This window comes from Odontesthes bonariensis, chromosome 14, assembly GCF_027942865.1.
Source record: "Odontesthes bonariensis isolate fOdoBon6 chromosome 14, fOdoBon6.hap1, whole genome shotgun sequence".
NCBI lineage: Eukaryota > Metazoa > Chordata > Actinopteri > Atheriniformes > Atherinopsidae > Odontesthes > Odontesthes bonariensis.
Window position 1 is genome coordinate 20,749,937 of NC_134519.1, and position 24,807 is coordinate 20,774,743.

A 24,807-nucleotide genomic window follows, 5' to 3' on the forward strand; every position below is an offset into this window, starting at 1 on the left:
GCATTGTGTCGGGTTGTTTCAACAAGAGGACTCAAATGCAGATTTACAAGTAGGAAGCAAGCAAGTGAGGTTATACAGATTCACTTTTATTCAACAAAACCATAACTACCGTAACTCGGTGCTGCAAAAACACAGATACAAAAAACACATAGTAGGGCAAGGCAGTAAACAGGACTGAGCTGACAAGGAAGAAAACAATGACAATGGGACAAATGGGAACAGAAAACCAGTTAGCTATCATACTGAGGGAAAGCGATGACAAACACAGGTGTGTGTGTGTGTGTGTGTGTGTGTGTGTGTGTGTTGATAAGTAGCTGAAACCAGTTGTAAAACAAATGCAAGAAGCAAAACTGACTGTAAAGAACATGAAGAAGAAAAAAAACATGGGCTGTGACCACTGTGTCTCAGAATATCCATTTTGGCATGTTTTGTATACTTATTTTGTTTGGGATGTTATGACCCAAAATCGCCAACAGTATTGCTGATTTTTAAGATCAGGTTACATTAAGAAGGAGGTTCAGATATTGTAAGAGTGCTTTGGATATGTTCAGTATAATAATCTAGACAGATTAGAAGGCAGGAAGCTCACTGCTGAAGAGATTCAGATCCGTATCAGTTAGTTTTTTGTTATTTTGTTGTGCCTGATGTGAGTTATGTCACTACTTCCTGCGAGTCACCCAAAATCTACTGAAAGACATCGGATCCCTTAAAATGTGTTATCTTGGGGCAGTCAGTGGCGTAGTGGGTTAAGCAGCCACCCCATGTACAGAGGCTACAGTCCTCGCTGCAGCTGGCCCCGGTTCGAGTCCCGCACCGGATGGCCCCTTGCTGCACGTCTTCCCCCTCTCTCTGCTTCCTGTCTCTCTCCAACATTCCTATCATTAAAGGCATTAAAAAAAAATATATATATTTTGAAAAAAAAAAATGTGTTATCTTGCAGACTTTATTGATCACACACACTTTCTTTACCATCATTGTTTTTTTTTTTTTAACCAACATCTACTTGACCGGACAAAGATTTAACATTGAAAGCCACTGAACTGGAGCTCCGAACAGCCGGTAAAGTATCTGGGATCATTTGCTGCCTGAATCATTGTTGTGACTCCTCTGTCTACATCCCCGTCACTGCACACACACACACACACACACACACTCACGTTCACAAGAATATCACTGTTCTGCTTGAGTGCGTGACACATCCTTAAAAACTTAAACACAAAACAAACCACACACACACACACATTCTTATTTACTTGTGTCTTTACAGGGACCCGTCACTGAGATAATGCATTCCCTGGCCCCTCACTGCAACCCAACTCTATTTTTAACAGTGAAACTACATCTTAACTATTAAACAGCTAACTGGTCCTGTGAGATCTGGTATAATTCTGGACCCCAAAAGTGTATTGAGCCTCTTGTTTTTGGACCTCATAAATATAGTAAAACAGGATCACCTCCGTTCGTCCTCATGTGCAGGTATCCTTGCATAAACACAGAGGCCCACCTGTGTAGATGAAAGTTAGATGCTGTAAATTCCTCCGCTTCCCACACAACAACTTCTCATTTGTCAGCCCAGGCAAAGCAGCTCATGTCTGAATCTGATACCTCAGTCTTTTGAAGTTGCTTTCATGCACATCCAATTCTCAGTCAAACATTATATACACACACACACAAACAACTTAGGCAAACAGTACAACACACTATTAATACATTTAAATGAAGGACAAGCTAAAAGTTAAAAAGAGGCCATGCTGATTCAGTTTTAAAGCTGTAGATCAATAAGATCTCATTTGTGAAGTGAGTGATGTAGTGCTGGAAGCACAAGTTGCATTCAATGTCACAGCTGTGTGAAACTGGTCGCAGCTGAGGTGAAGGCAACACCGGCATGCATTTGGTTAAAACCCTTTAGACCTTTAAACTCTCAGCTATGAACAAAGTGAATATGGCAAAATATGACAAGAAACAATGGGACCAACGCACCATTGACTAAAAAAAAAATTCCTCATTCTAATTTTAAAGCCATTGTGCTACTTTTTCACACTCACTTCCATTAGCTTTCTATAGATGTGCTCTTATACAAAAGTGAGCTGTGCTGCCAAACATTACATGAGTAGACTGAGAGAGGCATATCAGATAAGAAACTTTATGCTTTGCTGGAGTTGACCTGTTGATCTTAACATTTTTATTTGATTGGGTTGAGGAGAGGAACTTCAAGTGTTTATAATCTCAGGGCATTTAGAGGGTTGAATTTCTACAGAGACCATCTTTTACAAATTAGAAAAAAAAACAAAAAAACAGTTGGGATGCTGAATCTACGTAAAAACACAATGTAATCATTTGAAGAACTTTTAAGCCGTTACTCTATCTTCAAAATGGAACATTCAACACTTCAAATGATAAAACAGAGAGTTTTTATTGTTGTTTGGAAAATGTATGATCAAAGATCCACACAAATAAAAGTAACACACACACACACAAAACAACGTATCTCCCAAATAATCAGTTTAACTGACGATAGGTCAGTAACAAGACTGGGTGTAAAAAGAGCATCACAGAGAGTGAGATTTTCAAGTAAATATGTGGAGAGGTTCACCTCATTGTGACAGTCGGTTTGGACAACTATTGGCAGTTGCAATTTAATATAGTCAGGATTTAGGAGGTTCATCATCTGTGATACACAGTTGCTATATACGTAAGAGTTGAAGATTTCTGAGAGATCTCTAAACAAAGCGGGCAATCCTTAAAACCAATGATGAATGGCTGTAACCTCTGAGCCTTCAATCAGCGTTCAAAACAGATGTGATTCTGCAGTTAAAAATCAAGTAAGCCGCCAGTAAGATATCTAGCATTTTTACACTTCTGGATTGAAAATTAAGTGTGTATGTATCCTTCAACCAAAGCCATTTGGTGTAGCTGGCACCATGTGACCTATTGGGGTCGTGAGGAGTATGCAAGCAATGTAAGTTGTGCATTTAACTCAAACATTTTGTGTCCCTAACCAAATATTTAAGCTAAACAAGGGACTTGATATCAAAGGTAAAGGTTCTCTCAGCTGTCAGGCGACATGTTAGAGCTTGTTTGTTGGTTAGCAAACCTGATGCAAAGAAAAAAGAAAGAAACCAAACTGTCGCAGGTGTGTAAAAACTCAGTTCTGCTTATGTTGATAAGGAAAAAAGTGAAGTAGTTACATAAGACATGTAGACGTTGTAAATAACTGCAGTTTTCTGAAAACAAATTTCCCCTCAGGACTGATTGGTGTAAACCTCTTCATGAGTTCATGTAGGAGAAAATGCTGTAACAGTGAATGATATTGATCAATGATTGTTAAAGGGCAACATGTAACCAACTCACAGCAATCCACATTCTGCATGTATGTCTACATTCAGCACTGGTCAGTGGTAAAAGATTCTAGGTGCTGAAATGACCTGCATGCTGTCCAGACTTTTCTCCTACTGATAACATTTGAGGCAAATGAAACCAAAACTATGACAACAAAGGCTTTGAGCTGCTGGTGAAATAGTTCAATTTTAAAAGTACAGCAATTATTCGTTGTTACAGCCGTCAAAGGACGAGGTGGTAAACACGTGGCTGTCCCCAATGTTTTAAAGCGTGCTCCTGGTATCAAATTTAAAATAGAGCATGTATTTGTCAAAATACATAAACCTTTGTCCATGTCAACAGTTGTCAAACGTTTTCATATCAAGGAATTTTTTTATATTATGCACAGCATCTAGTTTTGACATGTTGGGAAGCTAACAAGGTGTGTTTTATGAGAAGTTTGCACTGTAACAAAAAGTGAATGTGTGTGTCCACAGTTTCTGTCACATCAGAAAGTTACAGACGTGCCTGAGCAAAACACAAGACTTTAAAAAAAAAAAAAAGTATATCTTCTTTCCTCTTAATAATACAAGGTCAGTGCATGTGAGGGTGGTTAAATGAGCTTCTTCCCTCCTTTCTGTGTGTGAGAGGTAGTGTGTGGGCCCAGATGGGAGCTGATAGTCCAGATAACATGATCTTGCTGTGCCAACTCCTGACCTGTGTGTGGAGGTGAGATCAATGGAGGAAGAGAAAACAAAACAAAGGAACAAAAGACTGAACTCATGATCTGGTGATGCTGGGGTGTGTGTGCATGTATGCACTGCTTGGGTGGCCAGAGGATGAGCGCCTATTGTTGCTGGAATTCAATAGGGCTGATTAGTAAAGAAAAGTGTGTGTGTGTGCCTAAAAAACATGCACAGGCATGCGTGTCTGTGTAAAGCAGCGGGTGATGTATGTGTAACTACTTTTGCACTGAACACAGCGCCGAAGAATAGGGGAATTAGCTGTAAAGCCAGGGAGAAGGCAGACTTCAAGGTGACATACCACACAAATCTGGGGAATGGGGATTGTTTCTCTGTATATCTAAAGAAATAAGTTGTCTCTATAGAAAAACGTCTTTGCAGCCTCTGAACCAAAGTAAGTATTGCAAGTTATTTGACTTTTTTTTACTATCTTCTTCAACCACGTAGACTTTTTATAACATCTATGTATCTATTTATTACTGTGTAATAATGTATGTATGTATATATTCATGTATGTATGCATCTATGTATGTAGCTATATACGTGTATATGTATGTCAGTCTGTCTCTCTGGCCAGCTACCCTTATAGATAGCGAGTTGATATTTATATCCTATAGATTTACACATGGTACACTCTAAGACAGGAAAGTACAGGAGAAGCTCGGAAATATTCTTTATTATGTTTCAATAATCAGCATCAGGGAAAAAAATGATACAACTAATGCAAAATAGGTTTTTATCTAAATATGCTTGTTTGTAAACATTTCCACAACAGATATCTGAACACAGAACACAGGCAGATTAAAATAAATCATGTGTATAGCAAAATCCAGATGGGAATAAAACTGGGTAGTTTGATGTATGTTTGTGCTACTGACTTGGTACTTTGCTTGGTAAATTTCACAATAAGGTATTTATTAAAGGGTAACATTTTGAGCAAAGAGATATTGTTGTGAACATACATACTCACGCAATGTGCTGAAATTAGAAGTGAACACCCTGGATACCCACAAAGACATACACGACCAAATATGTAATAACAGAAGTACAGTCTGTGAAAACATTATAACATCAAAATAACCATGTTGTGACATGAAAGCATTTTTTTGTTTTTACATATTTCTAGATAATAATGATCTCAATGTATGAATCAACACGTGTAACTTAAGTAGCCTTGATGATATAATTGAAATATGGCTTGACCAAACTTAACTAAGTTATAATTAACCAAAGAGTGCACCTGTAACCGAATGTTTTTAATGGCTTTAATGGTTATTTCAGCAGTAACATACTTCCATTCTAGAAACAAAAAAACAGAAACAAACAGCAACAAAACTAAGCTTCTATGAGATTATTTTCTTCTTTTTTGAAAAGTTATTACAAGTAATCTGTGTAACCGTCCACCATACAGGAAACTGTGCGTGACAGGTTAGCTTCCGCGGCAACATTTTCCTCAAAAGCTAAAAATCGGTCAACACCAACGAGATATGTGCATTTACTTAAGCACTTACTCACCATTCTGAACCTGTTCTTTAACCAACTGCTCCTTTAAGCAATGAGTTCTTTTTTTTCCCCCGTTACATGTATTTATATGTGTTCCATGTGCTGTGATTGCATGCTGCACAAGGCTGTTGCTCCAACTGACTTCTTCTAATCATCTCTCACAGAAACAGAGGAAGAACGGGATCAATATTTACTCAAAACTCTCTTCAACATAACAAATGTGTTTGTAATCTATGCCCAGTGCAAATGTGTGTGCGTGTGTGTTTGGTATACCTTGGCCGTGACTGGGCCCGTCGAGTAGTGGCAGGAGGAGGAGGGATATGAAGTTCCAGGCAATCATGCAGACAGGCGGGAGGGCCCATATAGTGTAAACATGTTTTAAATAAACAGGAACCAGCGTAATGCCCTTTTAATTGATTCATTCTGTGCTTTGCTGTTTACAGAAGGGCCTAAATATGAGCCTCGTAAGGCCGAGGCCTTGTGTTTATAAGTGCTTTGTTTAGTTCAAACAATAACAGTTCGAACACCAGACGTAGTCGTGGATTAGTCGTGATGTGTTGTGTCCGAGTACGCTGTGGCACTGCAATTTTTTGTTGTGTTTGTCGTGCAACTCCTTCTTCCTCCGCATCGCTGTATTTGTGTACGTCTTTCCTCTTCAGAGCGCCATGTTAGGTTTGAATAAAAGGGCTGGAGCAGCTCTCTGCTGTGCCTTGCTGTCTCCAGCCTGCATACACTGGTGTGTGTGTGTGAGTGTGTGTGACTGAAGCTTAAATTGCAGCCACAGTGTAATGATATGGTGGCATGGCATTGAGGGGTACTCCAAAGGGAGGGCAGGGGTTGGTAATTAAACACATGCAGACACAGACACTTACAGTGGGTGAGACACACACACACACACACACACACAGTGAGACACACAGAGGGGGAGAGAAGGAGAGCTAAACTAAACACATCCAAGTGGGGTAGTAAAAGCTAATGAAGGCCCAGTACTAGGCTGGCACAGACGGCCATTTCATGTGGTGAAGAGGAGGGGAAGAGGAGGAGGACTGGGGCAGGCTGGGGAGCAATAAGGAAGAGCCTTCTACAGAAGGTTAGGCAAACCAGGGGATAGACTATAATTGACACCATACATTAGTATGGTTTTTCAATATTGTTTGTCTGGGAAATGGAGAAGGCAAACAATGGCATTAACACGTTTAGAGTGCAATGTAAATAACTCTAGCACTACTGGGTAGGTGGCTCATAATAACCGTGGCGGAGATAAGTTAAATGAGATCAGGGCCTAAGAAAATCAAGCACCTAGTGAGGATCTCAACTATGAGTTTTGAAAAGGTTCAATGCGAGGATAATTGAAGTTTAATTCAAAACGATTTGGTCATTTCAACGGAAAATGGGAAGCAATCTGTTATGTACCAGTGGAAAAGTAAAAAGAAAAAATAGGCAGATGCATCATGCCTTTCATCCTAAAAAAAAACCCTTGTCTTGGCATTAGGGATGGGAATTGATAAGATTTTTACGATTCCAATTCCATTTTCGATTCTAATTAACGATTCGTTTCTTTATCGGTTCCCTTATCGATTCTCATTTGGAGAAAAAGGACAACAAACCGGTCGATAAGCATCAACTTTGTTTAGTTTAGAAGTAACACGAGTTTGACCTTACAAACCCAACAACGGTGAGGTCCACATCGGTCTATCATGGCCTGGGTAATTTAACTCTTCCCTGCTCTGGTGAAAGGAGAAGCTGGAGATAGACGTGAACTGGGGGTAGTACCACCAGCCTCTGGCTCTGAGCCAGTCAGGCTCTGTCTCTCATGATTTCATCTAAATGTAATGCCTGAGAAGGCATTCATTTAACCTTAACCGTTACTAACAGCAGGTTTTACAATGAGGCAAATGGTGCTAACATGATAGGCAGTGTTTGTTAGTTAGTTAGTGACCTGCAGTGTTAGCCGAGGACATGCTAATGTTGCTAACGTTGCTGGGTTCAGATTCACCAACGTTAGTCCGGAGCAGATCGAAAACGCGACATACATTCATAGTTATTGCATGTTGGTAGTATTTCCTCCCTTTGGTGAAATATTCACTTTGCAAGTTGCCCTGTCGTCTTTTTTAGGGATGTGTAACCAAATTTTCGAGCGTTTGTACCGCTTGGGCGCCATGTTTACTGTTGACTGCTGGCTGCGCTGGACTCGCCACGCAACATTGCGTGGTGACGTCATTCGCGCCCACTGGAATCGATGAGGGAATCGTTTGCAAAATCGCCAAATGATTCCAAGGAATTGTAACAATGGGAACCGGTTCTCAACAAGAACCGGTTCTCGATTCCCATCCCTACTTGGCATAGAGAATCATTGTAAAAGGTCACCGCAGTGGACAGTAATGACCCACCATAGTGGACTTCACTGCAGTTGAGCTGAGGAAGCCTCTGACTAAAGATGCTGTTGTTTCACCAAAATGTTGTGCAGAGTGCGTGCGGTGTGTGTCCATTATGTCTGGCAGCTTCTGCAACTCAACACTGTTAAATAATAGGTCCGAAGGTATTTGTTACATTTCAATTTACATAAAAGCACATTTACACTTAAAAGCAAATTTAGATTAACCTCCATGGATGAACTTTACCTGGGTTAGACTGCAATTTCCCATTCAATGAAACCAACACCAGAAGTTTCCAAACAATGACATATATTTACAGAGGAGTCTATCGATATGGCTTACTAGTTTGAGAAATTTTCAAAGTGTTTCAATATCAGTGTCATTGATACACGGCGTCCCCGCTTACGTGTTCGCTCTCCAATTCATAGTTTTAGAGGGGATAAAAATGTCTGTTTTTGCTCTTCCTCACATTTCACTGTTGGCTGGTAGAGTAGATTAAAAACATTCACCTTTCAACTGTGGAACTTTTACCGACTCAGTTTATATGCTTTTAAGGTAGATGATTACAAACAGTTTAAAGTGCAGAATGTGTTGTAGGTACCTCACATCCTTGATAAAAGATATTAAAATAATAGTGTCGTAATTAAATTAAAGTTATGCAAGATAACTACTTTAAGTGTTTTGTTTTTCATATTACTGATGTCTTTGAAGATAAACCAAAGTTTGGTGTGGTGATTCTTAACCACACATTAGAGCACAAGGCAGCTAGTGATGTGGTTTCTGTCATTTCTTTAATTTTCTTTATTATAATTGGAGCCTTGATGCATTTTTTTTTAGCTTTCCTGTTTAATCTAACGGTTGATGCATTGTGCATCTTTATAAGTAAGATATCGCTCCAATGAGCCAGGCCAAAATTGCCTAAAAATGTACAACTGAAACAAGTGGTCTTATTCTTTGAATTACCAGTGCAGGCAATAGAAATCGAAATGGGGTGAGTCAGAGATTCAAAACCTTTCACTTTGACCTGACTCTTGACATCAATTCCACAACCATATCCATGTGTTTTAGCACATTTTGGGCGCAGGAATGGAAAAATATTAAATGAATCGTAGCTTAATCTTCTTACTTAACCCAGTTTTCTTTTTGTAATACAGTGCAGATATAGCTTCATGAAATTTTTTTGCTTCAAGTTGTGCCAATTTTCTTTTGCTGCATTGGAATATATAAATATATATATATATATGTATATATATAAAATAATAATTTACAGTACTTGAGAGACTTCTGTGATTGAGTGAAACACAAACATTTAATTGATATGACAGAATTTCTTTCGCAGTCCAACCCAATGCTGTGGTTTTGGTGAGCCCTGTAAAACTCTGTGTGTACTGTAGGTGTAAGTTTTTCTTTGAAAACTCTGGGGTCCACATGTTGTACCCAGCTCTATGCAAGCAAACATCTGACTTCTCTGTTGAGCCTTGTAAAATAGGGGAAAAGAAACACTGGTGGGTTTTGAGGATTAATTTCAAAAGCACACTGACACTTTTCTGCTCTATTCATGGCTTGTGGTTTCGATTGGTGTTCCCCTTAAAGAGGTCGTGTGCAGGCCTGCTGTATTTCAATCTTTACAGTTCATATAAAGCAACTGATTGAATTCAAGAATAGAATTTATGAGCTAATGTCACAGTTACAGCTAAAACCTTGTTTCAAATGCATTTCATTTTGTCACCAACGTTTCAGAGGACATGCTTGCATTGTGTTTAAAACTGAAAACCTTATTCTGTTTTCTTTTCTCTGTAAGGTAGCCCACTCTGCACCGAGTAGTTTAAAGGGAAAACTGACAAAGACTGAGAGGAAAATTGTGAGTGACAGAGTGGCCCCGTGGACTAGTTACTGACCAAATGGAGAAACGGAGGAACCATGAGCCGTGGGTGTAAAGCCGTGACTCAAACTGTATTCCAATACTAGAGCTCAGGAGACTGTAATGCCCTAAATATACCTTAAGCACCCATAGTCACACATACATAACTCCAGGGCCTGCTGCATCAGGAAGGTCATGGCCATCATCAAATACTCCTCACACCCCGGCCACAACCTGTTTCCCCCCCCGAGCATCTGGTAAGCGCAAAGGGGGCCTTAAAGCTAACACCTCCAGACTTAAAATGAGCTTCTTTCGCAGTCTTTTTTCTGGTAGATCCACAACACAGAACATCCCCTACCTATACGCTGAGCCCAATCACTCTTTGTGTAATAACCCCCCCCAACATCAGCTGCTTTGGTAATGTCCTAGTCTCTTTTCACTTCCCTTAGTGCAATAGTTAAATGTAATTCAGAAAGTCATATGTTTATATCTGTTTCACTTGTTTGGATCTGGGAGCCTATTCCATCAAATCTATAGTATATCTTATCTTGTACTTCCATCTCATACCTTTTACACAGTATGAATATTCTTTAGATCTATACTGCTTATATATTTTCAAGCCATATCGTTCCCATGCCTCAATTCATACATAGCAATTCCTCTTCTTAGAAGCGCTCATCCAGCAACTCTCTGAGACAGCTCACAGATGCACCTCTGGGAATATTATATTCTGCTTCATTCTTTTTTTTCCCCACTCAGTTCAGATGTATTTACTTAGCATCAAATCACAACAAATGTCATCTCGAGGCATTTAAAAGATATAGTCCAATTCAAGATAATCATAATCCAATCAAATCAAAGTGAATACAATCCAAATCAGTCTAATCCATACAATACTTTTTCTTTTAAAAAGTTGCTTATCTAAGGAATCCAAGAGATTGCATTGAAACTTTGGGCAACAAAGCTAAAAGGTTACAAATCCCAGATTAGCTGATTTTAACAGTTCTTATAACAGACATATAAGGGTTAGTTCTGTATTTTCCTATTATTAAAAAAAATCTAATCAAACTGTCTCTATAGTACTGATGCATGACAGATCATGAAATGTTTTATTCAACCTTGATACATCCATGCAACCACAGTCATATATAGGAACTAATTGTTCAGTCTGAGGCCAAACTAAGTCCTCATTCCTACTAACTGCCTGCTCTGAGAGCGATCTTCTCCACTGCCATTCATTCATTTGCTTTGACTGACTTTTGTGTTACAAATAATTATGTCACAAACTAAGCAGCGAGTCTCTAATAAAGAAAACAGCTCTACAAATATAGATTTGGATTTGTTTGTCAGTCATTTATAAGTTGTTGGCTTTTTTTTGCAAAATGATACATCTTTGGTCTCAAAATGATTTCATACGACCACATTAAAATTCATAGACATCTAAATCCAATCAAAAAGTCTTCGATTAATTCTGGGTTAACAACAAGCGAGAGAGATTGGGAACAAATGGTTGGCGTTTCATGGATTACACAGATTAATCAAATGTGTTTTTGATTGAGAAAAAGTCTGAAACATTTGCCCACAACATTAATGCTGTCACACTCAATCTGAGCAATTGTTTGACATGAAACTGGGTAAACTAATGAGTAGAGGGTTCCTGTGACACAGTTAACCAACCTGACAAGCTGTTCCTAAACTGTTTCTGCAAATGTGTGTCGTACACTGGCCTAATAGGTTCACAAGACAAAGCCAAATGAAATTTGCCTGCTGGAAAACCAGCCAGGATGGTCTCAAGACCAAGCCAGTGTGACAGAGGTCAAAGGTGTATCAACTGTAAACTGATTATTCCAAAGCGTGAAGTTATAGAGTTGAAGGGGTAGGTTAGTCTGTATGGCGGCCTCTCTAAAATGATGAACTGGGAACCAAAATGGGTCACTGGCATGTTTCAGTGGATCCCCACATGCCAAGAATACTAATATGCTTTAATGAGTGTCTGCTCCAGAGGAATTAAGTATGTGCTCAGTTTTTGCTCCTTGACTGAAGAAGCTTTAAATCCCTACTGATGCCGTGTTGGACACACAAATTTCAGGGTTTAAAACTTAAACAAAAAAAACAAAAGAATTTAACAGCTAGTAATATTTAAGGCAGGTTGCAGTTGCTGCTACTGACTGCCCGATGCCACTTTAGTTTGTAGCTATATTGCACTCTGCTGGCCATATTGAATAATGCATGACAGACTCCAAACTTTGGCAAGACTGTGGCTATAGCTTAACGTTAATGAGATGTGAGGTTTTCTCTGAAACATGACTCGAACCATGAGGCAAAAATGTACTTTATAGAAATGAGTTACTTCCTATTTGTTTCCAGTCTGTATTTCAGTTCAGTTCCCAGATTCATAATTTGAACCCTAGGTCAGAAAATAATCTCCATCCCACTTTTTTCAAGTCTACTTTCTCTCAGTTCTCAATTTGATTTAGAGGGCCGCACTTTTGGAATTCATTACCAAGTCATCTTAGAAATTGTAAAAGCATAAAATCATGTAAGAAACAAATAATTCACTTTCTATTGGTCCAGTTGAGCAATGCATAACCCACATATTTTTCTTGATATCACCACATTGCTTTTCTTTCTCTCTCTCTTTCCTAATTGCTTCATGTTGTTCTTCACATTACTGTAAATTAAATTTATGTAGAATGTTTATCTTTGGAGGACCACTTGACAAGCCCTTAGGCTTCTTTTGGTTTCTCCTGCACATTTGCTTTATCTACTGTATACTTTGTATGTTTTTGTTCTACTTTTTTAATATGTTGTTTTTTATATATTTTTCATGTGCTAATAAAAAAAAAGAAAAAAAGAAATGATTTTGTGGAATCAGCTTCTTTTTTTTTTAAAGCTACTTTGATGCAGTCACAAACTTCTCTTATCTTTTTGTCCCACTTTTATCACACTGTAAATCTACTATTTAGTTCGGGATTAAGCTAAAATTACTAATGCTGGCCAATATCGGACATACAATTTGCCCTTATGAGGAAAGTCCCTAAATGTATAAATTGTTCCAAAGATCCCAAGTATGGACTCCAAATTCTGGGTTTGGAGTCCTCCCTTTTGTCTCTCATTTGCTTCTTTGTTGCTCTCACTGCTCCTCTCATCTGTCAACCTTCCTGGGTGGTTTGTAAGTGTGCTCAGCTCACGTACAGTATGCATGTGTGTTTATTTAGTCTGTATAGGGGGAACAGAGCCTTGGCCTCTTTTCTTTACACTGAGAAAATATGCTTTTGGACAGATGGAAAAATGGGAGCTGTTAAGCGGAGTCAGGGCCAACAGATACATGACCCTTTCTTCCTCAAATCAACCACCTGAGAAGCCAGCACCTTCAATGTCGCTGCTTTTTCTTTCCCATTACTTTAATCCTGTCACAGTATGGCACAAAAATCACTTATTGAAACTTGGGGCATGTTTGAACCAAAAAGGCTTTCACTCAAAAGGCCTTTGGAAGTATTTCTCAGCAAAATAATGAACCTTATCAGTGGGAACAAGCAAATGTTTTACAGAGTTATCTGTGCACTAGTATGCAGTGTTTATGTGAGAGACAGCCCACCCTGGAGGCTCTGCAACATATGTGGGACGTTCTCTGTCGTAAATGTAAAACTGAAAACTCTCAACATCACAAGTCAGTACTGTAGACTTAAGGAAATGATCATTTACAACAAAAACATATTGAAAAGAGAAAGTGGAAAGCGACAGTTTAAACTGTACGAATGATATGTTGCACGAGCATGTAGCACGAAATGTGCAGAAAGTTCGTGGATGGAATCAAAACAAAAACATTGTTTTGTGTCTCTATGGCCTGACCTTGATAAGATAAAGACCACCAGGGCTCTAAACAGCTTTGAGACAATATTACATGTGGAAGCACTTAGATGATTTCCTCACCCCCCCCCCCCCCCCTCCTCCCAAAAAAAAACTATCATTATTTGACATATAAAGTGGAATTTCGTGGACTTCGAGGACATTCATATTCCACTTTCTTGTCAGTAATTGCAAATAGTAAGTTTGATTTTTATTACTGGACTCCATTTGGTGTCATTTCAAATAACTTTATCACACCACATAAGCTACTTTGAAATCCATGAAAAGGAGAATAAGTTAAATGTATATGTTGTGTGCAATAATCAAATGTTTTCAAGTAAATAATGAGGTATATGAGCCCAATGGTACATGTGGCATAATTTCAATCACACCTAGTAAACAGACAGACGGAACTAAATTCAAACAAAGACAAAGTTAAAATTTTGCTTATTCAATCCACTCAAGGCCACTGGGGGAGTGTTGAGCTTGTGCTGTTAAAATCAACAGACCAACTGACTGAGAGGGGAAAAGGGGAGGTGCTTGGAGAAGAGACTATTGAAGGGGGGAGGAGGGTGTGGGAGTTCGGGGGGTTAGAGGAAAAGAAGGAGGAGGGGAATACCACCCACTTAGCCAGTTGTGGAGAGGTTCTGGGGGTTGGGCTGCCCACAGGAAACAGTTGTGGCACCGTCCCAGGCCTCACACCAAGAGGCCCTGGGCCACCCAGTCTTCGGCAGACAGACCCACCAAATGGCTTGGACAGTCGACCGCCAGGGATTTGTTTATTTTTCATCCCTTGGTGGTGGGGGGGGAAATTGCTCCACACAAGCTGTTTATTAGACCTTTGATTTGTCATGTGTCAGCGTTCGTTTGTGGAGACTGTGTATACACAAGCCCAGCTTGTGTATAGTCGGGAGGTTTGGAGGCTGAGAGGGTGCGTTGCGGAGAGTCTAGGGGGCAAAAAAAAGGAAAAATAGGAAGCCTCCCACGCTGAAGGCAAGGCTGAACTGCATTATGGGTCATTCTCCAGCTGTCCCTGAATGTTGATGTCATGGGGGACTGGTTTGCAGTGGGTGTGGGAAGAGAGAGTACATGTGAACAAACAGGATTCCTGTGGTCACGTGGACAAAATGCAGAGGGCCAAATGGATCAACATTTTGCAGAATTAGGGAATAATTGTGGTAACATTAGAAGGGTGTGTAATGAAGATAAAAACTTGAAGAATTTTTTTTGGATGTGATATTTATACATGTCACAATATACGATATTTTTGGGCAAATAACTGTAACATTGTCTAGCAAAGGTCATACTTGATTTGTACCATCAGCCTCAATGATCTATACACAGGGACATAAAAAGGGGATTACTTTGGAAACCTCAATTCTGTTCGGCAGCGATTACTTAATGTGCCATGTTAAACCGGAATTCCATGGACCATATAACGAATGGGGTTGCTTGTTTTTGTAAAAGTCATTTGCAAAATATTTTCCAAATGCAACTTTGCTCAGTGTCAACATCAAGACACTTAAATGACGTTTGATCAATAACATAATCAAATCAAATCAAATTTATTTATATAGCACATTTCATGTACAAACAATTCAAAGTGCTTTACATAAAATAAAAGCATTGCAGCATGGAGTGGAAGAAGCATTAACATACATAAAAGAATATAAAGAGAAACAAATAAAATCATTTAAATTAATTTAAAAACAAGCAACAGTCTAGATAAGTTAAAAGATAGCGTGCAGATTTCATGCATAGACACATGAGAAAAGAAATGTTTTTAACCTGGATTTAAAAATGTCTACATTTGGTGAAAGTTTAATCTCCACTGGCAGTTTGTTCCACTTGTTTGCAGCATAACTGCTAAATGCTGCTTCTCCATGTTTAGACTGGACCAGCTGACCTGAGTCCTTGGATCTAAGAGCTCTGCTGGGTTTATATTCTCTGAACATATCACGGATGTATTTTGGGCCTAAACCGTTCTGGGATTTGTAAACCATCTGCAGGCTTTTAACATCTATTCTGTGACTGACTGGAAGCCAGTGTAAAGATTTTAAAACTGGTGTGATGTGTTCAGATCTACAGTATCAAACGCAGCGCTGAGGTCCAACAGAACCAGGACTGAAACATTACCAGAATCAGTATTCAACCTGATGTCGTTTAACACTTTGACCAGAGCTGTTTCAGTGCTGTGATGACGTCTGAAGCCTGATTGAAAGTTATCAAGACTTCCACTTTCATTCAGAAAGTCGAATGGAGTAGAATAACTTTATAATCCAAGACATAGTTCGACAAACTTAAGCCTATAGACACAATCTGGAAATAGTCTAAGAAAATAGATTAGCTCGACAACTTAAGGCAGAAACGGAAAGGGGTGCGTTTAGTGACAATATTGTAACACAATTTCAATTAAATCACAAAAATCCATCTTCAGTTATCATTTTGACAATGCCATTGTAATATTTGTAAATGTACAGATTTGGAATAATACAAAATATTACTGTTTTTGTTGTGTACCTGAACACATGTACTCCCCTATTTTTCAAACCAGAAACCTTGTTTTTATGAAGTGGTAGTGCTAACCACCACACCGCCGTCCAGTGTTGTGGCTATTATTCATTAGGGAGTATATACAACAGAGTTTCATGATAAAATGTAAGATTTTATTTAACTGCCAGCTACTGAGAAACGATTCTATCCTAGTTCATTTACTTTTACTTTTAATTTGATTCAATGTACTACATTGGACTTTATTCCTTTGTGTTGTATGTAAAATTTAACATTCATTCCAGCACTATTAATATTTTTACAGCACAGTGAATCCTTTTTATTTACATATTTCTGGACAAAACTGAGACGGAAAAAAGACTGGGCGCAACAATACCCGCGATAGTATAACAAAATAATTTTGTTATATTTTTTTATTACTATGACAAGAATTGGCGGACCCCCTGCAGTACCTCTGTGGACCCCCGGTTGAAGACCCCTGAAGGAGCAGTCATTGCCTCAATTGGAGTGTGTATAAAGATCATTATATACCACTTGTGAGCATCTCAACAACATTTTTCATCATCATTTCATAATTTTTTATCATCGTTATTAAAACATTATCTCTGGGGTTTTTTTTCAATAGAACTGCCTCACTTCCACCATGCTTGAAAAACTGTTTAAAAATCAGTGCTCGATAAAAAAATGCGTCTTCAGTTGTTCCAAATATAGTAGAAATGCAATAAGTTTTGTTACTTTGATCAAGCATTTGCATCACTTATTACATTTTCAACGGGTTATGTGAAGTGAAAGTGATTTTGTCTCTGAAATACAGCCTTATGGTGCAAAAGTAAATCGTCATAAAACACCCTTTCAGTTTAATTTTAGAGTCGTATTTGACCGAAGTGGTTATTCCTAACGGATCCGCGTAGTGGCGGCATAATATCGAGTTGAATTTCACTTACAAGTTCGTAGAAGAAGAACATCGCTTACTATGTAAAGACGATATCCAATCAGATTCGTAGACTCTCGGAAATAACGCCAGTTTAAATCTTTGGCGCTGTTGAAGTTAGCTTGTAGGTAAGTGCGAAGTTGTCTGAAGTAAGTGAAATCGACTAATTGAGATGTCGTTCTTCTATGTGACACTTAATTTAACAAGAAAAGGATAATATGATTTTGCAGTGGAAGCAGCATTGTTACCAGATAACTAGTTAGCTTGTGCGCTAATGTACGCGAATTTTGGATTTTTCCTTTCCAGTGGTGAGAAGAAGCTAAAATGGAGAGCAACCTGTCCAGACTTCTGGTTGGACTTTCTGTTCAGATTAGTCGCAGTGATGGTGAGTTCACAAGGCTTTTAAAAAGCTTTATTTTGTCTTCCGCTGTGGGAAACGTATGTCGTCAGCTTGGTACTGACTTTGCTTGTGTGTGAACCAGGTCGAGTCCACTCGGCCACGGTGAAATCCGTTGATGGCGTCAAGGGCAGTGCTATGGTGGACTGGCATGAACGAAACATCCTTCGTGGGAAGGAGGTCAGTAAATTGAACCACAAAGAATATGTTCGTGATCACAAAAAATATCCTAATCTTTTCAATATTTATTGTTGTAGCCGTTAGACATAACTTATATACGATCTGCCCCATGAAGACATGGGCAGTAACTAAGTTTCTTAATTTCGTCCTTGCACACTACCAAAGTGTATTTAAGATGAGGTGATCAAGATGTGAACGAAGGATGGACTTTAAGCCTTCATTTCGGGGTTTCAAAATAGATATTGCGTTGATTCTGTAGCAGTTAGAGCCATATTTTAAATATCTCCCCATTTTTATTTTCAGGCTGGGAGGTAATTGGATAACTTTACATAATAATGAATGTACAGTTTACTACTTGGATGGAGGGTCTTGGCTGTCAGTTACTTCTTGACGTCTTTAACCAACGTCTAGTTGTCTCTGGGTTAATGTAGTTCATACAAATGAATTAACACCAATATGAGAAAAGTCCAATGCACAGCTATTAGTTAAAGGTGGAATGCTGAAAATTAAGGGTTGATGCTAGTTATAGTTGCTGTGTTTTTCTTTAACATATTGATTAGATCTTGTTCTGTTGTTGGTGCCCCCATATAATTCAGTCTCTTATACGTCAACCCTAAAAATTGTTTGAAAGAAGAAAACTATGATTTAACAATACAACACGGCCTTAAAGGCATTGTTTCCTTACACGGGAAAGAAACTCCATCTATGTAACATATATGGAATCATGCATCGATAACAACATTACTGCATAACTATTGTGTGTTAAAACGAGCTTCACATTTCATTATGTTATGCTTAAAAAGTACAGTTGCTCGCAGGCTGTGATTTAGAGGAAGCTCCAAAGGTATCAAGGCTTTGAAATGAGTAAAAATGGAATTTTATGCTGTTTTGTAAAGGATAGGAGCCCTCTTTAAACCCTAATGTATTGTTCTTTTTAAGTCCCACTGGAAATGGCGTTAATGTATTTTGCTTGTGTCCATGTTTTAGGTTGAAATGAGTGAATTATGTTTACTCAATCCAGAGCTTTTGGAACCTATACATTCTGCCACCAGTAAAGCTGCCAATCCACCTGCTCCTGAGAAAGACAAAGTAAGTGTTACTCTGCGTTTTACATTTAGTGAAGAAACTGAGCCCTTTGCTGTCAGAGTTAACTGCTGCAGTTTACTTTTTCCCTTTTAAATGTCAACGTCACAATCAAATCCTCTTCATCAAATAAAATGTTTTTTCTTTTTTTTAAGTCAAGTAAACCAGAAACGAATATAAGTTCAAGTAGAATGTCAGAAATGAGTTTTTATTTTGTCTTGGGAGTATTTCAAGTGTGTTTGGATGTAAAGCTTTAGACTGAATTACTTTAAGTATATGTACAGAGTGAGATTGCAGGCTATACACAGCCACAGGGATCTGAATACCTGATAGATGATACAGTTTGTCCTCTGATTCTGTTTTTCTTTTGCAGAAGTATGAGGGTCGACTTCGCTCATCAAGGATTCCTGCCCCTCCCTCCTGTATGTAAATAAATCGACTGCTTAGACTGTTTAGCTCAGTAACTGTCACCTAATAGCTCATTTTGTTCCAAAGCCTCTGCTCCAGTGGTACCAAAGGCTCAAGAGTCAGGTCGGCAAGGCATGCATGTTCCTCTCTCTGAAGCAAATCAATCCTATTTTCTAATCACTGCTTTTGTTAAAGGGATCAGGGTGTAAGTGCAACAAGTCACAATCCTGCAAGCGCTGGGCGCTGCTTAGACCCGACTGTACACAATTAATCGTCTGCGTCAGTTTAAAATTTGCACACAGTAAGATGGGAAAGAGGAAATTAGTGCTGGGAATCATGACTGGGTACCACTTTTATTCTGGCATAATTAATCAAATTAAAAAAAGGACTGTCACTGTGCTGAAAAAAACAAAACATTACTTTTTGGAACTAAAATGTTCTGGCAATTTGTCTTTTTTTTTTTTTTTTTTTTTTTCATTTTTATGACATATTAAGTTTATCTTTAGCCTTTTTGCTTGAACATTTCTGTGCATGTTAGTCACTACAAACGCACTTCTCTGTCATGCGGGATCTCTAACTAATTAGTTTCCCGGCAGAGCTGCAAACATGTTGCAGTGGTGATGTGTTATTTGGGAAACTAACTGTCTTCGCGCAGTCTCTTCTCTGCTCGGGTTTGGATCACATGTATACTCACGTGAAAAGATTCCCACGAATGCTCAACGATATTCACTTTAAAGCTCAGATCATCATATTGCACGGTCTGGTTGTGGTCTTTCTTCCAGTTGCCACTCGGTCTCAGGCGCGGAAGACTTGTTTGTTCCAGGTCCCGGCACCCGTTGCAGCGCCAGCATCAACCGCGGGATCTTCCCAAGCAAACCCAGAGACGATCCGTGCTGATCTCAAACCATTGCCAGTCCTCACAAACTTTAGTTAGTAGTGATCTTCCAAACTTATTTGATGTAGAAAATAAAACTTTTTTTTATTTTTTTCTAAATAGATTAAACAAACTGGTGATGTATTTGTTTAATTTTTTTTTTTTTTTAAACGAAACAAACTTTTTAAATTATCGATGGCTGCATCCTTTACAATATAAGTTGTGCCTCTTTGTAGTCACATCACACATTGATGGTATCAAGCCATTTAAGTAGATTCTCGGGCATTTTAGACATAAGGTTTTATATTTTCAGTCTTTTCTCTTGTTCAGTAATTTGGAAATGTTTATCTTTTGTTTTTATTAACTCGCTGCATATCTTGTTTATGTAGCAATTCCTAATCAGCAGCGTAAAGAGAAGGATGCCAAGCTAGCATCTTCGCTGCCTTTTGCTCGTGAGGCCATAAAGGAAAATGAGCCTGAGCGGATGCCTCCTCTGCCTTCGGCCAAAGGTTGGTGAGCATTCTTACGTAAAAACGTATTATCGTGCAAATCCAATAGATTTTCTTGGGTCTTTAGAAATATCAGTAGATGGAGAGGAAGGGCTTGTTGGGTGTAAATATTTGAAAATAAAAAAATAAAAACTTTTGTCTACTTTAGGCAGAAGAAAATCTGTGGCTCCCCAGGAGTTAAACAAAGGCAACAAAAGATTGTCTTCTGTTATAAAGCCCTTCGACACGCAGACCAAGAAGGGAAAGGTACATTTTTGATTTTGTTTTGTTTGACTCGTTCTGCTATTTATGCCATTCATTCATTCCCCAAGACATTAGCAATGTTACTTTTCAGTTAGCAATTTATTTGCATTCCTTTTAGTTCGGAGAGGCATCTCGTCCGAACCAGAAGTTCTATGAGATGATCCAAGATTTCCGAGAGAGCTTGGAAATAACCCCGTTATCCACAGCTGACCTGGTGAGTTTGAACACAGCAGCCACGCTCCACGTATGGAGCTGCGTGCTAGGTACGTAGTTCGTAGTCCACTCCCTCATTTGCACATCTTTGATCTTTACAGATTGAGCCTCACAGGATCTGCGTTTGCGTTCGGAAGCGGCCCCTTAACAAGCAAGGTGGGCTAGATATGACGTTTATGTCCTTTATAGAGCATCAAGTGAATATAATAGAGTTGATTAGGAATGAGTACAAACTTTTACCTTTTTTAATGCAGATTTATTTATTTGTGTATTTCAGAGATTGTTAAGAAGGAAATAGATGTGGTGTCTGTGCCTGGAAGGGGTACATTACTGGTCCATGAGCCAAAACAAAAGGTGGACCTCACAAAATACTTGGACAACCAGGTCTTCCACTTTGACTACTCCTTTGATGAAAGTGCCACCAATGACCTGGTTTACAAGTAATTACCTCATTTGAGCTTTTTACTAAGCAGGAAATGGATCTGATTTTAGTTTTATTTTTTTTTTTTTCCTCCATGTGCACAGTAAGTTACTTGCACATAGTTAAAATGCGATCACTTTGTCATCCTGTCCAGGTTTATTTCTAATTTCCCACATAATGTATAGAAAATGTGTTATGTATTCTTTTCTGGGATGTGAATTACAGTGCTGTTTAAAACTATATGGGGTGCTTTTTTATTATTATTTTTTTTAAACACACCTATTTATGTCAGATTTTTCTCCTTTTAGGTTCACAGCCAAACCTTTGGTGCAGTCCATTTTTGAAGGTGGTGTGGCAACTTGTTTTGCCTATGGACAGACGGGTAGTGGTAAGACTCACGTAAGTCTGCTTTATGTACAGGGCTGAGTTGTATTGAAACATGAATTTGAATTAATTACTTTTTTTTTTTTTCTCCTCCTAGACGATGGGAGGTAATTTCACAGGAAAGCAGCAGAACAGTGCTCAAGGAATCTACGCCTTGGCAGGTAAGACCAAATCCAGATGATCTCTTGAGGTTTTTAAGATGAGATTTCAAAATTGGAATCAATCAAAGGCAATTTGTTTTCTTGAATGTATGTGTTTAGATTAACTATACAGTTGACCTTTAATACCATTTGGGATGGATTAAACTCTGATATATGAACTGCACTTTAATTAAAATTGTCGGTTTTTTTTGTTTTTTTTTGTAGCCCAGGATGTTTTCACCCACCTCAACCACAGGAGATATAATAATCTGGATGTGTCTGTCTATGTCAGCTTCTTTGAGATTTACAACGGCAAAGTAATTAAACTTTTTAATTATAAAAATTTTCAATGAAAAGTCCGGTTATTCCTGTAGTCAAATATGCGTTTTTTGATTCAGGTTTACGACCTGCTGAATAAGAAGGCCAAGCTCCGTGTCTTGGAGGATGATCGGCAGCAGGTTCAGGTGGTGGGACTGGAGGAGATCGACGTGTCCACAACGGAAGACGTCATCAAGATTATACAGATGGGCAGTTCCTGCAGGTAACCGTGTGTTGAGCATGAGTTGGTTGCAGTCTTATGGTATAGCAGCATATACTTGATTTTGTTTTTACCTTTTAAATTTCAAGTGCAGCTTGTCATTCAATGAAACCTTTAAAGGTTTAATCGGCAGCTAAAAGACACGCTATGATAATCGAGCAAACGATTTTCTTGTTTTCATTTCTCTCCCTCTGCTCTACTGCCTCAGAACATCGGGCCAGACCTCAGCCAACGCCAACTCATCCCGCTCTCACGCCGTCCTCCAGATTGTGCTACGGCGCAACGACCGCGCCACCACTCTGCATGGCAAGTTTTCATTGGTGGATTTGGCTGGCAATGAGCGTGGCACCGATGTCAGCAGCAATGACCGCAACACTTTGGTTGAGACTGCTGAGATCAACCGCAGTCTGCTCGCTCTCAAGGTAGAGTACGACTGATGTGGAGGCATGCACACGGTGGATAGATGAGTAGCTGAAGATGCGCATTCATATTAACCAAGAGAATGTAGATCAAACCACACAAAGCCATATGTCCACTACTGTGTCCTGCAGGAGTGTATTCGTTCACTGGGAATGAACAGTGACCACATTCCTTTCCGGATGAGCACTCTAACCAAAGTGCTGAGGGATTCCTTCATTGGAGAAAAGTCCAGGACCTGCATGGTATGTTACCACATCAAATTGAAGCATTTTTCCAGTCAGGTCCTGTTGCAGTGGATAATGCAGATGCAGGATGAATGTGCACTTGTTTTCTATTCTTATTCAGATCGCCATGGTGTCTCCAAGCATGGCCTCATGTGAATATACTATGAATACACTACGCTATGCTGACAGGTACATATTACAAGTACTAACGTCTCAACTTGATTACTAATCGTTTGTTTGTTGGTGGGGGTTTTTTTGGTATGAAAATTCTGACTTTATTATGAAAAGTGTATAATTTCTGGAACAATGAAGGACTTTCTGCTTTTTGATAGAGTGAAAGAGTTGAAAGGCAGTTCTAAAGCCATTGGAGCACCGAAGACACAGGAACCTATGAGCAGTTCCTCAGATGAGGTGAGCTTGTACTGCATCAAGTTAAAAAAAAAAATAATAATAATTAAAAAAAAATAATAAAAAGTCTGTATAAGATTTTCTTCTCTTAATTCGGTCTGTTGATTTTGTGATTTTTAGGGAACTGATGTGGACACCAGCGTGTATGACGCCATATCTCAAGTGGCAGAGTTTGAGGAGAAAGTTTATGCGGAGCTCAAGGTAGTATTCTCCTTACAGCTTCTTTTTTTTTTTTTTTTTTTTTTTTTTTTTTAATAAAAGATTGCGTAAGTTCTCATCTCCTTTTATTTTTTTTCCAGAGAGGAAATGAACTTGTTAATGACATGGAACAAACCTCCTACAACATTGAGGCAGGATTTCCGAACTTGATGGATCATTCCCGCAAATTAATGGGTTGGTACAAACCATGACTTTTTGGATTTAGAAGTATATTTAATCAAATAAACCATTTGAGATTATTTTGAGTTTTTTAGAATTTAATTTAAACACATCCACGTGCTTGTTTTTAAAAAAAAAAAAAAAAAAAAAGATAAATAAAAAATTCAAATATAGAATAGAAACCTTTCATCTTGTTGTTTTGTCGAGATTAAGTGTAAAGCCTAATAAAAATTAAAACAAAACAGTATCGATATGTAGAAGTGCTTTACATTTTGTGTTATTTGTCATCCAGACACAGTTCTGGCTCTGCAGTCTGCTGTGGATCAGGAGCGGATAACGAGGCTGCACCACTGAAATCAGAGGAACAAACTGACTTTTTTTTTTTTAAATTCTTTTCTCTGTTTTTAATTGTATTAAATAAAATGTATTGGGACACTATTTCTTTTTGTGGGAAAATGCTGTTGCTCTTGGAAGGCGGTTTAGATTCAAACAGCAATATGATCTGACCATGGTGCAGGTGGACATGAAAACGCCGATATTAGGGGAAACTCAGTTTTGCTGAATAAGTTCACTTTTTAACTTTGTGTCACTTAATTTAGCTCTTCTAAACATGAACAATTATGTTGAGAAATGGCAAACATTGCATAACTTCCATACTAAGCTTTATTAGAAAATTGTCACTTTTTTCCATTCACTTTCCTACCCACAAAATAAATAAAATAAAGAAGCCAATATATAATGAAACGGAGCATACAGGTATATCGCTAAGAAGAAATCATAACAATTTCAACAATAGTGTTTATCATTGAAGGCACGTTGATCCATGTGAACAGCCAGACCAGTAGGGGGCGCCCTAGTAGTAGCTTCCCAAGCTTGGTTTAAAATTGAGTACCAAA

General features: G+C 38.6%; 1 protein-coding gene across 5 annotated transcripts; it reads left to right on the forward strand.

Moving 5' to 3' along the window:
- Positions 1–4,318: 4,318 nt before the first annotated feature.
- kif2c (kinesin family member 2C) lies at positions 4,319–24,340 on the forward strand. 5 transcript variants are annotated; one of them, XM_075483427.1, is made up of 24 exons: positions 4,319–4,455; positions 16,590–16,696; positions 17,398–17,476; positions 17,574–17,668; positions 18,656–18,757; positions 19,125–19,173; positions 19,247–19,282; positions 19,942–20,088; positions 20,423–20,542; positions 20,691–20,788; positions 20,904–20,999; positions 21,100–21,154; positions 21,276–21,438; positions 21,728–21,818; positions 21,901–21,964; positions 22,169–22,260; positions 22,342–22,484; positions 22,690–22,903; positions 23,033–23,143; positions 23,247–23,314; positions 23,458–23,536; positions 23,654–23,734; positions 23,833–23,926; positions 24,204–24,340. In XM_075483427.1, exons 3-24 carry the CDS (start codon positions 17,416–17,418, stop codon positions 24,263–24,265), a joined length of 2,121 nt encoding a protein of 706 aa, XP_075339542.1. In that variant the 5' UTR covers positions 4,319–4,455; positions 16,590–16,696; positions 17,398–17,415; the 3' UTR covers positions 24,266–24,340. The 5 variants fall into 5 exon arrangements, with proteins under 5 accessions (XP_075339542.1, XP_075339543.1, XP_075339546.1 ...); XM_075483428.1 differs by having other exon boundaries at positions 16,590–16,667; XM_075483431.1 differs by lacking the exon at positions 19,247–19,282.
- Positions 24,341–24,807: the final 467 nt, after the last annotated feature.

What these genes read in the sequence shown, in the direction of transcription:
- kif2c (XM_075483427.1), top strand. Translation starts at nt 17,416, where the DNA reads ATGGAGAGCAACCTGTCCAGACTTCTGGTTGGACTTTCTGTTCAGATT. An exon ending in CTGCTCCTGAGAAAGACAAA is followed by an intron (nt 18,758 to 19,124) that starts GTAAGTGTTACT and finishes TTTCTTTTGCAG; the next exon opens with AAGTATGAGGGTCGACTTCG. An exon ending in TCCTCTGCCTTCGGCCAAAG is followed by an intron (nt 20,543 to 20,690) that starts GTTGGTGAGCAT and finishes TGTCTACTTTAG; the next exon opens with GCAGAAGAAAATCTGTGGCT.